The 13,550-nt window shown below is 39.1% G+C and overlaps 1 protein-coding gene across 1 annotated transcript in view; it reads right to left on the bottom strand.

The window, feature by feature from the left end:
- Nucleotides 1–13,176, bottom strand: part of LOC111770287 (potassium channel subfamily K member 16-like) — a 47,483-nt gene extending 34,307 nt beyond the window's left edge. Inside the window, exons 1-4 of the mRNA XM_023627820.2 lie at nucleotides 13,162–13,176; nucleotides 11,197–11,393; nucleotides 3,062–3,176; nucleotides 1,153–1,319 (exon numbers count right to left, since the gene is read on the bottom strand). Coding sequence (XP_023483588.1) covers nucleotides 1,153–1,319; nucleotides 3,062–3,176; nucleotides 11,197–11,343 — 429 coding nt within the window. The 5' untranslated portion in view covers nucleotides 11,344–11,393; nucleotides 13,162–13,176. The remainder of the gene's footprint in view (nucleotides 1–1,152; nucleotides 1,320–3,061; nucleotides 3,177–11,196; nucleotides 11,394–13,161) is intronic.
- Nucleotides 13,177–13,550: the final 374 nt, after the last annotated feature.

Genomic DNA, 13,550 nt, shown 5'->3' with positions numbered 1-13,550 from the left:
CAGTCTCCTCCTGAACTGTGATAACCAAATATGCTTCTGGACATTGCCACATGTCCCCTTGGAAGGTAGAATCACTCCACTTGAGACCCATTCGTCTAGATCCATGGTTGTCAAACTTCTTGCACATTGGAATCACTTGGGGAGTTTTAAACGCTCTTGAGGGTTCCACCTTCCAAGATTTGAATCAAATTGGTCTGGAGTGGGGCCTAGGCATCAGGATTTTTAAAAGCTCCCCCAGGTGATTCTAGTGTGTAATTGCAGTTGAGAACCACTGGACTAAACTCTAATTATAACAGCAGAGTAGATCCTACAGTAATCATAGACTGCCAAAAAGGACACAGAGAAATAACACAGAAAGCGGAGCCCCACAGAGTGAAGGGCTCCGCTCCAGGGTGAGGACTTTATTTACACCAACGATTAATGGGATTCTCACCTTGCCCACCTGCTCCCATGGGCTCTCTGAAGGGGACCCCTTCTTTATATTCCTTTACAGAAAATAAAAACAGCTTCTTGAAGAATGTCTACAATTCAATTTAGTAATAAACTCTCAATCATTTTAGTAACGATATTGCTAATTTTTTGAAAAGTGTAAAACCTGTGCTAATTACTCAGTTGACCACACATGACTCAACTTGATATGTGGACAAAGCCTTGGTCCAGGCATCTCTGGGGGTGGTGCCAGCACTGCAGCTGATTCTCTGGTTGATCCTGGGTAAGCCAGCCAGCTTTTAGGAAATGTTTTCCTGTTCTCTAAAACAAAGGGGTTGACTAAATGACCTCTGAGAACGCTTAGGTTGTACACAACTCACCTCTGCTCATCTTATGATAAGTTAAATGACTAAAGGCAAATTACCCAAGAGGAACTAGGTGGTCTCTTGAACACTGGATTTTCTCACTTCTGTTTTTATAACACAGAACAACTTGCTTTTTCTACTCCTACAAATTTCATTCAACATGAGTTCAATAAGTATTTATAAAGTGTCCTATGCCTATAGTCAATCTAAGGTTGTAAATACACATAATATATATTTTTTTAAAAAAACAAAACTTCTCTACCAGGTATGTGCATGTGTTTGTGCGTTGTGTGTGATTTTGCGTGTGTGTTGTGTGTGTGATTGTGTGGAGACAGCGAGAGAACGAGAGAGAACTTACCTCACTTATTCCCTTATGTTTAAGGCAGTTTCCAAGTTTTTCAAATGGCAGAGAAACTAATTTACCGATGTTTTTAAAGAACACGATAGTTAGAGGGATTCCAATCGCAGCAAAGACAACACAAAACATCTGCCCACCAGGAGTTCTGGGAAAAACTGTCCCATAACCTGATAAGAGAAAAAAAGATTAATGCAAAGCCCTCTCAGCACGGCACCTTGGTATAAGGGGCACATTTGACGTCAGGCTTTGAGGGCCAATTTTCAGTTGTTGGTATTCTTAGAGCCCTGGCACACACCGCACGCATTAAAAAACAAACAAAAAAACAAGGACTCAACCAGATCTTATCCTAAGAAAATAATCAAGAAATGTGAGCTAAAATAAAAAGGGTTTTCATGGTATCAGTATTTCAAATTGGAATCAGCATCAATGTTCAATAATAAAGGGGACTGATCTCCTTTACATGTACAATATGGTGTATCAATATAATGAATTACTGTGATAGCTTTAAGAATTATAGTGAGGTGTGCATGACAGAAAATACTAATGATGTATTGCTCTGGGAAAGAAGTCTAAAAGTGCATAATGACATTACATATATGAGGAACTTTCTATGACAAAAGGTTAAGAGTTATTGTGTGTGGAACAGTGAGATTATGGTTAATTGTTTAAAAATTATGTTTTTCCATGTTTGCCAAGCTTTCTACATTTATTACATTTGACTCCTGCAGTTAAACAAAAAGTGAAGAGTACTTACTTTAGGAGTGGACTAATTTTAAGAATGCATGCGGCACTGGATGCTCTCGGGCCCTCACTCAGCTTCCCTTGACCCCTCTGGTACACCCACCCCCAGGTGCCATGAGCATCAGCTGCCGAGGAAGCAGTTGCCTCCTTCTCTCGAGAACTGTCCTTTGCCCAGTGGAGCTGCCTCACCTGGCGGTTTGCCCCACCTCAAACTGGAAAGCGCTAGTACCAACAGCTGACCGGCAGGGGATACAAAGGGCCAGACCTGACACAGGGCGCAATTTCTGCCCAGAGCGGTCCTCCGGGTTAGACTGATGAATATGGTTATACGTCCATTGTTGATTTACCAATTTTATGTCATGTTTTTGATATGGAAGATAGGGATTCAATTCCTTTAATCGCCTTCTTCCTCCTTCTCTCCATGTTTGATATTTACTGTATATTGCTACTTTGCTTTCTTCTGTATTTGCCTTTATACTTTTAAACAGTATTCTTAAAGCTTTGTTTAAATTTTCTTTATAAATTCTTGATTCCTGACATTGTGTGATGAGAGTATTTTCCCTCCCTGTTATTTTCTCCCTCTCTCCCTCATCTCTTCGTCATTTCACATTTTGGTTTCTTTTTTTTTTTTCATCACCCTCTATGATAAAATTAGCCTCTGTTCCGCAACTACAGCCTAGCCCTTTGGGAAGCTCCTTATCCTAAGAAGTTATTTTTTTTACCTCAGTCATGGGCCCTTTTATGCCTAAGAGTTGGTGATGAAGCTTTTTGGGGAGTGGGAGAGGAGAAGTCAGTCCCATTTGACTTATTTGGGGACATTTTTCTAGATTTGGAACACTTTTTGTTGAAATGGAGTGAGAGGAAAGCTTTTCTTATTCCCCACACTTCCTGGTTCAAAGAGCATATTCTCAAGCCAAGATTTTAAGGGACCCAAGTGTAGGGAAAAAGAAAAATTGTCCTTTTCACAGCGAGCCGAGAATCCGGCCAGCTCCCCTCCTTGATCTCAGCAGACAGTTCCACAAGGTCTGCTGCCCTTTGAACTAACTACTTCATTTCATTAAATCTAAGATGCCACATACAGGTATGGACAGTATGTAGACAGGACCTTATGCAAAACATTTATAAAATATTTAACATCCTAATTGGGAAAAAAAAGCACAGTACCTACCTATTGTGGATAAGATAGTTAGAGAAGTTGTAAAGGAGCTTCCAAAAGTCCAAAGGAGAGCGTTAGTCTTATTTCCTAGGGGAGGTATTCCTGACAAGATGAGAGAAGTCATCATCTATAAATTAAAATAAGAGAAAAAACAGAAACGAAGTCTGAGCTTGTCTAATTTATACTTCTTCAAGGAGAACACTAAAGAAAATTAGTCCCACTTATTTGGATTAAAACCAAAACCCACATCTAATTGGGTCAAGTTGTAAATTTGCCTGAGGATCAAGTAAACTAGAAATGCTTAGTCTGATAACTTATAACGGACAGCCTTATTTGTTATAGTGGTGTCAACCCTTTTAGAAGTTGTACATGGGTTGGATACGTGGCTATAACAATACTTTTTGAGGAAATTTGTGAGAATGATGTGTATAGATATAGTACAATGATTAAAATGTTAATAAAGTTCAATTATTTTCAAAAACTTAGCAAATCTGGGTCAAAGACAGCGGCAGGGAGACCTCCAGTTGAAGCAAACTGAAATCATGAGAGAGGTATGAGAAAAGAAGAACACAGCAATTTTATCCCATCACTGGAGAATAAGAAAGGAGTTAGTGAGAGGGCCAGCAATTTCCGGAAAGTCTACAATACATGGAATTCTGGGAATAAAAGAACCTCGGCCAAATAACTTCACAAACAAACAGTAATAGTAATGACCTATTCAAGACGTTGATGTCTTTATTCCTTAAACACCCCTGAGAAACTGCAAATACAGAGTCAGGAGGAAAGCAAAGTGGGAGTGGAAAGTGGTACAGTGAGCAAAATAATGAAAAGATGTTTTCTATGCTTCCTGATTCTTTGCAGAGTGCTAGAATGAATCTGACACTAACATATGCAAAGCAGACATGATTAGCACAGGTATAAGAAAGGAAGGAAGGAAGGAGGGAGGAAGAAGAAGGAAGGAAGGAGAGAAATTATAGAGTGCCTGTAAATATAGATTTCCAAATTCTAAATGAAATATTATTAAATCAAATCCAGTGGAATTGTAAAAGAATACATTATAACTAAAGGAATGCAATAAATGTCTAACAATAGGAAATCATTAAAAATGTAAGAAAGATGAAAACCCATATATTAATCATTTCAATAAATACAAAAAGAGGTAAAATAAAATAATTTTAGAGAAATATTTTGTAAGTTAGAAATAGAAACAAAATATTTTAATTTGATATACAGTAACTGTAACAAACCCCAGCAGATTCATGCTTAATGGTGAAACACTAGAGGCATTCTAATTAAAAAACAAGGTAAGAATGTCCCTGTGAGAGTGACAGAACAATCTAATAGCAGAATTAAAATCCTAAAGACTTCAAGTATTGAAGTAATTGGATAGAGAATATATAATGTCTTTAAAGTGTTTAACTAAACAAAAGGAACTAGAGACGTGTAGGAATATAAGTAACAAGAAAGACCAAACAAAGTTAAAGAGAATAAAACAGAACTTTTAGAAAGAAAAAATATAACCATTGAAATTAAAATTTCAAAACTTCAGATATGATGAGTCAATGAGAAAATAGGTAAATAAAAGATATGTCAATGAATTACTCAAAATACAGCTAAAAAGGCAAAATAATGGAGAATATTAAAGAAAGGTTAAGAGATATAGAGGACAGAAATAACAGATCAACCATATTGTTCATTTTAAAAAAATTAGCGGCTTGGTGTTTCCCAGAATTAATAAGAGAAACAAATATGAAGATTCAGGAAGTAAACCCCAAGCAAAATAAAAACAAAAGTCTCATTTACACTGTTGAACTGAAACAGCAAATACCAGAGATCAAGAGAAGTTCATAAAATCTGAGGACTCTGATGCCAGAGAGAAAAGATAAGTTACCTACAAAGGATAGGCAATTAGATTGACAGAAAACTTCTTAAAAGCAGCTGAAGGAAGCCACAAAATAGTGGACAAACGTCTCCCACGTTCTGAAAGAAAACAATTGTCAACCTAGTATCGGATACTCTGCTAAAGTATGTTTCAAGAAGGATGAAGAGATGAATGTATTTTTAGACCAAAACAAAATAAACAAAAAAGAGTGTTCTCATTAGCAGACTCTCCTGAGAGAAATTTCTCAGACATACTTCACAAGAAGGAAAATTATCCCTGAAAGAAACTCTGAGATGAAGACATAATGAAGAAAGAAATCAATAAAATTTGGGTAAATGAAAACAAAAAATAACTGTATAATAATACATACGGGAGTTTTAAAAATAAGATGGAACAAAAACACTCTTGGATGACATTTGAGGTGAGGGCAGAGGTGATGGTAATGAGGAGTGGACTGCTGCCCCAGCAACGATGGAGGACACAGTCCAAAATTATCTTTCTGCAGTAAACAGCTGGAAAACTGTACAAAACTTAGGAAAAAACTATTTCCAGACATTGGACAAGAGGAAATGCAGAACTGTAATCACCAAGAGAAGGAAAACGAATGAAGTGAGTACTACTATTGCCCCAGCTATTTGGAGGTCATTTCTAGACTGGGGTATAGGGAGAGGGACCCCCAAAGAGAGCATGGTGATTTTGCTGAGTGGAGGGGCCAGAGACTGGAGTTCAGGGCAGCTGAGGTGGCTGCAATTTGTGGGCAGGATTCCATAGAGGAGAAAGCTGCACAGAGAAAGAACTACAGAAACCTGCATAGAGGTCTCTTTGAGTCTTTGGCTGAATGACATCCTGCACATGAAAAGGGTGGAACTTTATGAGGCTGGTCAAAAACAGTTTCCTGAGTGTGGCAGACAGACTCTCAAAGTGGCGCCCGTGGTCTGGTGTCCATGCCCTTGTGTGACTCCCTCTCTGAGTGTGGGTGGGATCTGTGACTTATCTCTAGCCACATATGTGGCTATGAATACGTCAGAGGTGACAGGAGCTGTGTGATTCCGTGCATGTGATTAGGTTACGTAAGACTATAGTGCTGATCTTGCTAGGGTCTCTGTCTCCCTTGCTAGCTTCAAAGAAGGGAGCGGCCATGTTGTGAAAGACCTATAGAAAGGGCCTTATGGCAGGGCCCCGGAGGTAGCCCGTAGCAGACAGTCCACGTGAAAACCGGGTCCTTGGTCTGTTCCTGGGGGACCTGAATGCTGCTAAAAGCCACAGGAGTTGGCAAGTTTTCCTCAGCTGAGCCTCAGATGAGACCACAGCCCCATCTGACACCTGGACTACAGTCTAGCAGAGGCCCCAGTGAGGCTGTGCTCAGACTCTGGACCTACAGAAATTGCAATAATAAATGTGTTTGAACCTCCGAAGTTTGTTGTAATGTTGTTACGCAGCAGCAACTAACTAATATATTGCGAAAAAATTACTGTGGCCTGTAAACTGACCGAGTCCCAGAGCTCACGCCAGGTTAGGAGCTATCCGAGTTTTCTCAGCAAGGGTGAAGAGGCCTCGATCGTATGTTCACAACATTCAGTAGAGAACCCCAAAAGGCTGTAGCTGAGAAGTGCAGTAAAATTAGCCCTAGGAAAAAAGACTACTTTAAGTCTGAAAGGAGCTTAAAACAAATCTTGAAAGGATTACAAGAAGGTTTAAATAACTTCCTTAATTTCCTGTCCAAGAAACTCCACGGAATTTAATGAAATATAGTAAAACCAAGCATCCCAAAACAATGCATAATGTCCATTATCCAAGTTTTAAAAATTAACAGACACACAAAGACAATTACCAGGAGAAAAATCAGTGAAGAGAAGCAGACCCGTAAATAACAATTCTATTAAAGTGATGGAATTAGCAGACAACTATGTTGAAAGAGCTCTTATAAACATGTTCAAAGATAAAAGGAAGTATTAACATAATGAGAAGAGAAATGGAATATTTAAGAAGCAACCAAAAAACAAAACCAAAAAAGCAAGTAACCAAATAGAAATTCTAGAAATAAAAAATATAATACCCAAAAAAGAATAATTCACTAGATGGGCGTATCAGCAGAAGAAAAGATTAATAAACGGAAAGATATAGCAGTAGGCTTTACGCAAACTGAAGCTCCCAGAGAAAAAAAGAGATGAAAAAAAATCAAATATCAAGTATGTGTGTTGGGAGAAAGGGGGCAGAGTGGGGACAAAATAATGATTGAAAATTTTTGAATTTGATGGAAACTGTAAACCCACAGTCACACGAAACTCAATGAATCATAAAATGAAACTCATGAGTCTAAAATGTAACCAGAGAAAAAAGGACAGTATGTAAAGAGCAACAAAAACAAGAATAATAGCAGGCTTCCCATCATAAGCAATGAAACAGAAGACTACGGAACAACCTTTTTAAACTTCCAGACTAGAATTACAGATCCAATGAAAATGTTGTTTTGAAAAAGGCAAAACAAAAGCTTTTCAGACAAACAAAACCTGAGAGGATTCATTGCCAGACTTTTGCGGTTCTTCATGTGCTGAGTACTTTCCGACTGTCTTCCGCATTTTGCAAACTATGTTATGAGACTCTGAGTCTTATTTAAATCCTATGGAGAACGTGGATATTTTCCCTTTAGCAGGCAATCGACTTGGTTAGATCCAGACTACAAGTTCCAGCTCACATCTTGTGGGATGTGGTTCCAATGTCAGTTCAGCTCTCACAGCCTCTACAGTATCCTTTTGACCTATGCCATATGTCCATCACTCAGAGGTCAGTCTGAGACCTAGATGCATGTCTACCCACTAGTTCAGTTCTCAAAGTCTTTGGTGTGAAAATTAGGATCGGATCCATGTATGAGCAGGTCACGGGTGAGCCCAGAAGATCTTAAGCAATTTTATATGGTTACTTTCCCAAACAGCTCCCTCTCTGTGATCTCCTCATTACTTTCTTATTCCTGGGGGCTCCTCTTTTTTGGTCTTCCAGCCAGAAACCAACTACTTCTATGACTGCAACATATCTGGGGTCAAGTGATGAAAGGACAGAGAGAGAAGGAAAAAAAAGTAAAAGGCTTTGGCCCTAGCCTTGAAACAACATCTTCAGAAAATAGAGGGCAATTTTCCCCTCGCTCAGAATTTTGCCTTTTGTGGGTTTCCGTTGCTTCCACTGTTGCTGCCGCCACCACCACAGGATCACTTGGGAACCGGGGTGCAAGACAACAAAGAAAAGAAATAAAAGGGAGGATTTCCACACTGTCTCTGAGCATTAGGAGTTCCCTTTCCCGTTCCTGGAGCCAGAACTAGAGGGCATCTCCTAGAGCTGTCGTCTTGTTCACATCAAAGTTTCCAGCTGCATTAAGATCAGGCTGGGAGATGTGAGGCGGGTACAACGCTTAACTCACTGCCGGTTCAGTACTACAAGTCCTGGTGTTCTTCCCCTACACTGATGCTCCCGTTTACTTTTCAGATTCCTCCAATACCTGACCTATATATTCTTTCCAGATTTTATAGTTACAGTCAGTCGGGGAGAAAGAGTGGAGTGTGCTGACCCCACCTTACCCATAACTGGAACCTAGTCAAGTGACTTTGGACAAAGTTGCCACGGTAATACCATGGAAAATAAAGATAGTCTTTTCAGCAAATGATTCTGAAACCATAGGATGTGTGTATTAAAAATAACAACAAATCGAGTTGCTTATCTCATACAATTCACCAAAATTAACTTGAAATATATCATATAATGTAAATAACTAGAAGAGCCAAATTACAAAAAGTCAAAAAATCTTTGTGACTTTGGTTTAGCTGAAGGTTTCCTAGAACACAAAAAGCACAATCCATAAGATAAAAAAAATACAAACTGGAATTTATAAGAAATAAAGTTCTCTTCAAAAGAAACCATGAATAGAATGAAAATTTAATCCACAGTTTAGGAGAAAATATTGGCAATACCCATGCCTGAGAAAGGACTTTTCTCCAGAATATTTAAAAAAACACTTACAATTCTGCATTTGGAAAACAAATGAAAAAAACAAGCAAAAGATTTGAACAGACAATTCACAAGAGATGATATAAAAATGGCCAGTAAGCCCATAAAAATATTCAACATGATTAGTCACTAGGGAAGTGCAAATTAAAATCACCATGAAGCATCATTAGATTGGTTAAAATTAAAAACCTTACAACACCAAATTTTGGTGGGGCTGTAGAGAGACTGGAGCGCTGACACATTGTTGATGGGAGTGTAAAACGACACAAGCGCTCTGGAGAACCACTCTGTTTGGTAGTTTCTCACAGAGTTTTACATACTATTTCACACAGCAGTTCTACTCCCAGGCATTTACCAAAAATAAATAAATAAAAACAGGTTTCCTCACCAAGACTTACATAAAAAGTATTTGTAGCAGCTTCATTTTTGATAGACAAAACCTGTAAACAACGCAAAGCTCCCCAATGGGAATGGAGAAACACATTTTGTTATAGGTCTACAATAGAATACTACTCAGCAACAAAAAGAAATGGCATACTGATAAATGCAGTACTAGAGCTGAATGTCAAAAACATCACGCAAAGTGGAAGAAGCCAGTCACACAAGACTATGTATTATATGGTTCCTATATACTGATTCCATTTTGCGTTTAAGAATACTCAACATCATCACATAATTCTCCCCAAATTCAAAGGAATTTCAATCAAAACCCCAGCAGAAGATATTACGGAATTTGACAATCTGATCTTGAAATTCTTACAAAAGACTAGGAAAGTCCGTTTTAGGACGTATTGTAAGCCTGTTACAATTCAAACAGAATGGACAGAATCAAAAACCAAGAAAAAAATTTATGTGCATATGAGAACCTGGAATATGACAGAGCTAACACTAAAAATTAATGGAGAAGTAATGAATTAATCAATAAATTGTTCTGGAACAATGAGCTTTCTACATGGAAAAATATATATAATTAGATTCTACTTAACATGTATACATACGTGCATACACACACAATCCAGATGGATTAGTGATTTAAATGTAAAAAGCAAAATTAAAAAGCTTTTAGAAAAAGGTTAAGAAAATGTCTTTACAGAACAGATTAGTGGTTATCAGAGGGGAAGGAGTATGGAGGGAGGGCAAAAGGGGTAAAAGGGCACATATGTATGATAACAGATAGAAATTAGATCATTGGTGATGGGCACGAGGCAGTCTACACAGAAACTGATAAATAATAACGTACAGCCAAAATTACGCAATGTTAAAAACCTTTATGATTTCAGTGAAATAATTGAAAGAAAAAAAGAAATTGTCTTTACAATACCAAAGTCAGGGGTGATTAGGCACATGTGTGTGATGATGGATTATAACTGGTTTTTGGGTGATGAACATGATGTAATCTACACGGAATTCGAAATATATAATGATGTACACCTGAAAGTTATATAATGTTATAATCCAATGTTACTGAAATAAAAAATTTAAAAAATTTTTTAAAAAAAGAAACAACTGATTAAGCTGTACAAACCCTAAAGGAAAAGAATAATAAGAACAACTACATTAAAATTAAATTTTCTCTAAAACAAAAGATATCACAAGGATAATTTTAGAGACAATGCGTCCAGAACTCAGAGCAAGACAATCCCTGGAAAAAGTGGAAGGAGAGTAAAGCCTATCTCCTGCTAAGTTCTCTCTCTCTCTCTCTTTTTTTTTTTTTTGCTGAGGAAGACTGGCCCCGAGCTAACATCCATGCCCTCCTTCCTCTACTTTATATGTGGGATGCTGCCACAGCAGGGCTTGACAAGAGGTGTGTAGGTTCATGCCGGGGCTCTGAACTGGCAAAGCCCAGGCAGACAAAGCAGAGTGCATGAAGTTAACCGATACACTATTGGGCTGGCCCCTCCTGCCAAATTCTTATCAGAACATCTTTCTGAACTCCACGTGGAGTAATGAAAAGGACCACTCCAGTCAGAATATTCTCAGCTTTTACACTCATCTAGTGACTGGGCTGTAATTCGACCCCTCTCTTTCACCTCCTTCCATCCTCTTATTATCTGCTGCCTTCCTTTTTCTTCCCAGTCTGCATGATTTCCTTATTTCTATTCAAGTTCTCCCTGTGTGACTCACAGCTAAAATGAAAAGCCTGTTTTGGTGAACTGTCTTTCGTTTTGATGAAGGAAGTTATTATTTCATAGAATTTTCACATTAAATGGCTTCTCTGCATAGACAGCAGTCGCATGACTCTGAAAATAACCAAGTCTTCATCTCTTACCTGCACAAAGACTTCAACGTCTTCTTGAGTCATATTAGAACGATTTTTCAGAAAATCACATTTCGTATCAACTGCCAATTCTCGCCGCTCTACCTCAAAGTCTTTCTCCAAGGCTTGAAATATCATTGCCCCAAGAGCAATGTACATTAGGTAGGCCAGCAATAGTATGCCCTTCCGGACTGTGGGGTTTGTCTCCTCTTCACAGAGTGGAGTGAGGGTCAAAGAATTCAAATCACTTTAATGCAAAATTTAATGTCCTCTCAAAGGCAATCCAATACAACAAAGCAAAATAAAATTCCCAGATATGGAATGTGCACTCTGTTATTTATTAACCTATCTTTAAACAACTATACAAAAGAGACCAATTCCTAAATAGTCATGGAAGCAGAAATTGTAACTCTATTTTGCTCCTGACTACAACCTTCCTTGTTTTTTTAAAAATGAAGAATTGTGCTATTCTGGGAGATAGGGAAATATTGCAGGGTCAAAGTTAGCCAAACGACTCAGTTATTCACTCAATTTCCCTAGAGGAAATTTTATTACAGAGTTATACTTTAGAGCATGTCCAGTGAATATTTTTCAAAGCATGCAATGTTAATGCTGTAACTGTCTGATAAAATGGATTAAGTTAGACCGTTCACGCTCCGCCAGCTACTAGTGGTGTGAACTTAGGCCAGTTATGTATCCTTGCCGTGTTTCAAATGCTTCATCCGTAAAATGAGGATAATAACAGCTACTTGATAGGGTTGTTATAAAACAGTAAATGAGTTAATAGGTTGAAATCCTTAGAACAAGGTCTAGCAAACAGTAAATGCCCAGTAAATCTTAGCTGGTAGTCAGGAAGTGGGAGTGTTTGTAGCAGCAGGAGCGACGTCAGCAGGAGCTGCTCTGGCTCCTTCCTTTGCCCTCTGCCCTCTGCCCTCTGCCCTGCAAACACAGGCAGAAAGGGCCAGCATGGCTGCTGGCAAGAGAAGCAGACCCTTATCTTGACGAGGCCAGATTCTCATACTCAGAAAGGTGAAACCTCTGTGTGTGACAGTGACACGGAACTGAAGGAGCAGTGCTGCCCCGTCGACTCTGCCTCCTCCAGCCTCTCCCCCACGAGAGAACAGGGCCAATCTCAGGAGCACTGACCCTCACCACTGGGGTGAACTCTCCTTCCCAGGGGCATTTTAAAATGAAAGTACATATTCAAAACTGTAGGAAATCGTTACAAGAACAAGCACATTTTAAAGCCAATTTGCTCAAAACATACAAAATGGACCCTGATAAAATATGACACAATATGCCATAGTCACAGCTATTAATATACATTTCCATTGTCAAATAATAAATTCAATCTTACTACATGTAAATAATTCAGAATAATAAAGAAGGACAGTGAGCAGCTGTCCTACTTTCATTTCTACCAGAATAATAATATGCTTCTGTTATCTTCCATTCCATGTTTAAACTAACGATAAATACTGTGACTAGAATGAAGACATCTGAGTTAAACCTCGACTGAGTCTTTCTTAGGTCTCCCGGGCTTCAATAAAACATTGTGACTAGGGAGCAACCAAATCATTATCTATACACCTAGAACTAACACAATGTTTTATGTCAATTATATCTCAGTTAAAAAGAAAAAAAATACTTTCAGGAACCATTAGTTAGCAGAGCATTCAAAACAAATGCATCTGATTTGGCCACGTTTTGTGAGCGCTTTCCTTGATCTTTTGGGGTAAAAGACTACCCTGGGAAGATTAAACTTTTCACGAACACTCCCGCATTTGGGGGAATATTCTCCAGTAGTCACACCACCAACCCGAGTCTGCTCCCTACCATCCCTGTCACCAAAGACCAGGCCCCCCTCTAGCGAAGCCGTTTCAAAGTAGTCCTGCCACTAGATTGAAGGCTTTGCAAGTCAAAACTATGGGTTAATGGCCAATAAAGGACATTTTGAGCCTGTCTAAATGATCTCACCATGACTCCACAATTCCATCTGGAACCCTGGGGTTGGTTAATTCCACACACAGTCACCTCCCCATTGTTACCGCCTCCCTCCAGTTGGCTGTTGCCCGGTTCCTTCACCCCGTGACTCGCAGTCATTCTGCACCTGAACCCCTCCAATCTGCTATGTTTTTGCTGTGATCCCAGTCAGCGTGACTGTCCCACTCTGTCAGCCCTTCCTGAGCCCCTTCCCAGCAGTGATGTGACTCCCACGCTGTGGCCAGGGAACCTCTCCATATTTGCCGCTTCCAACCACCTGCTGCTTGGTTCTCGTCCCTTCAGACTCCTGCTCAGTACTGTCAGGCCTCTGTGCCTTAGCCATGTTCTTCCCACCCTCTTCACCAGCTGCCAGGCTCCTCGGC

Source organism: Equus caballus, chromosome 24, assembly GCF_041296265.1.
Source record: "Equus caballus isolate H_3958 breed thoroughbred chromosome 24, TB-T2T, whole genome shotgun sequence".
Classification (NCBI taxonomy): Eukaryota; Metazoa; Chordata; class Mammalia; order Perissodactyla; family Equidae; genus Equus; species Equus caballus.
The sequence above is the reverse complement of the archived record's forward strand: the minus strand, read 5'-3'. Positions and strand labels throughout refer to the sequence as shown.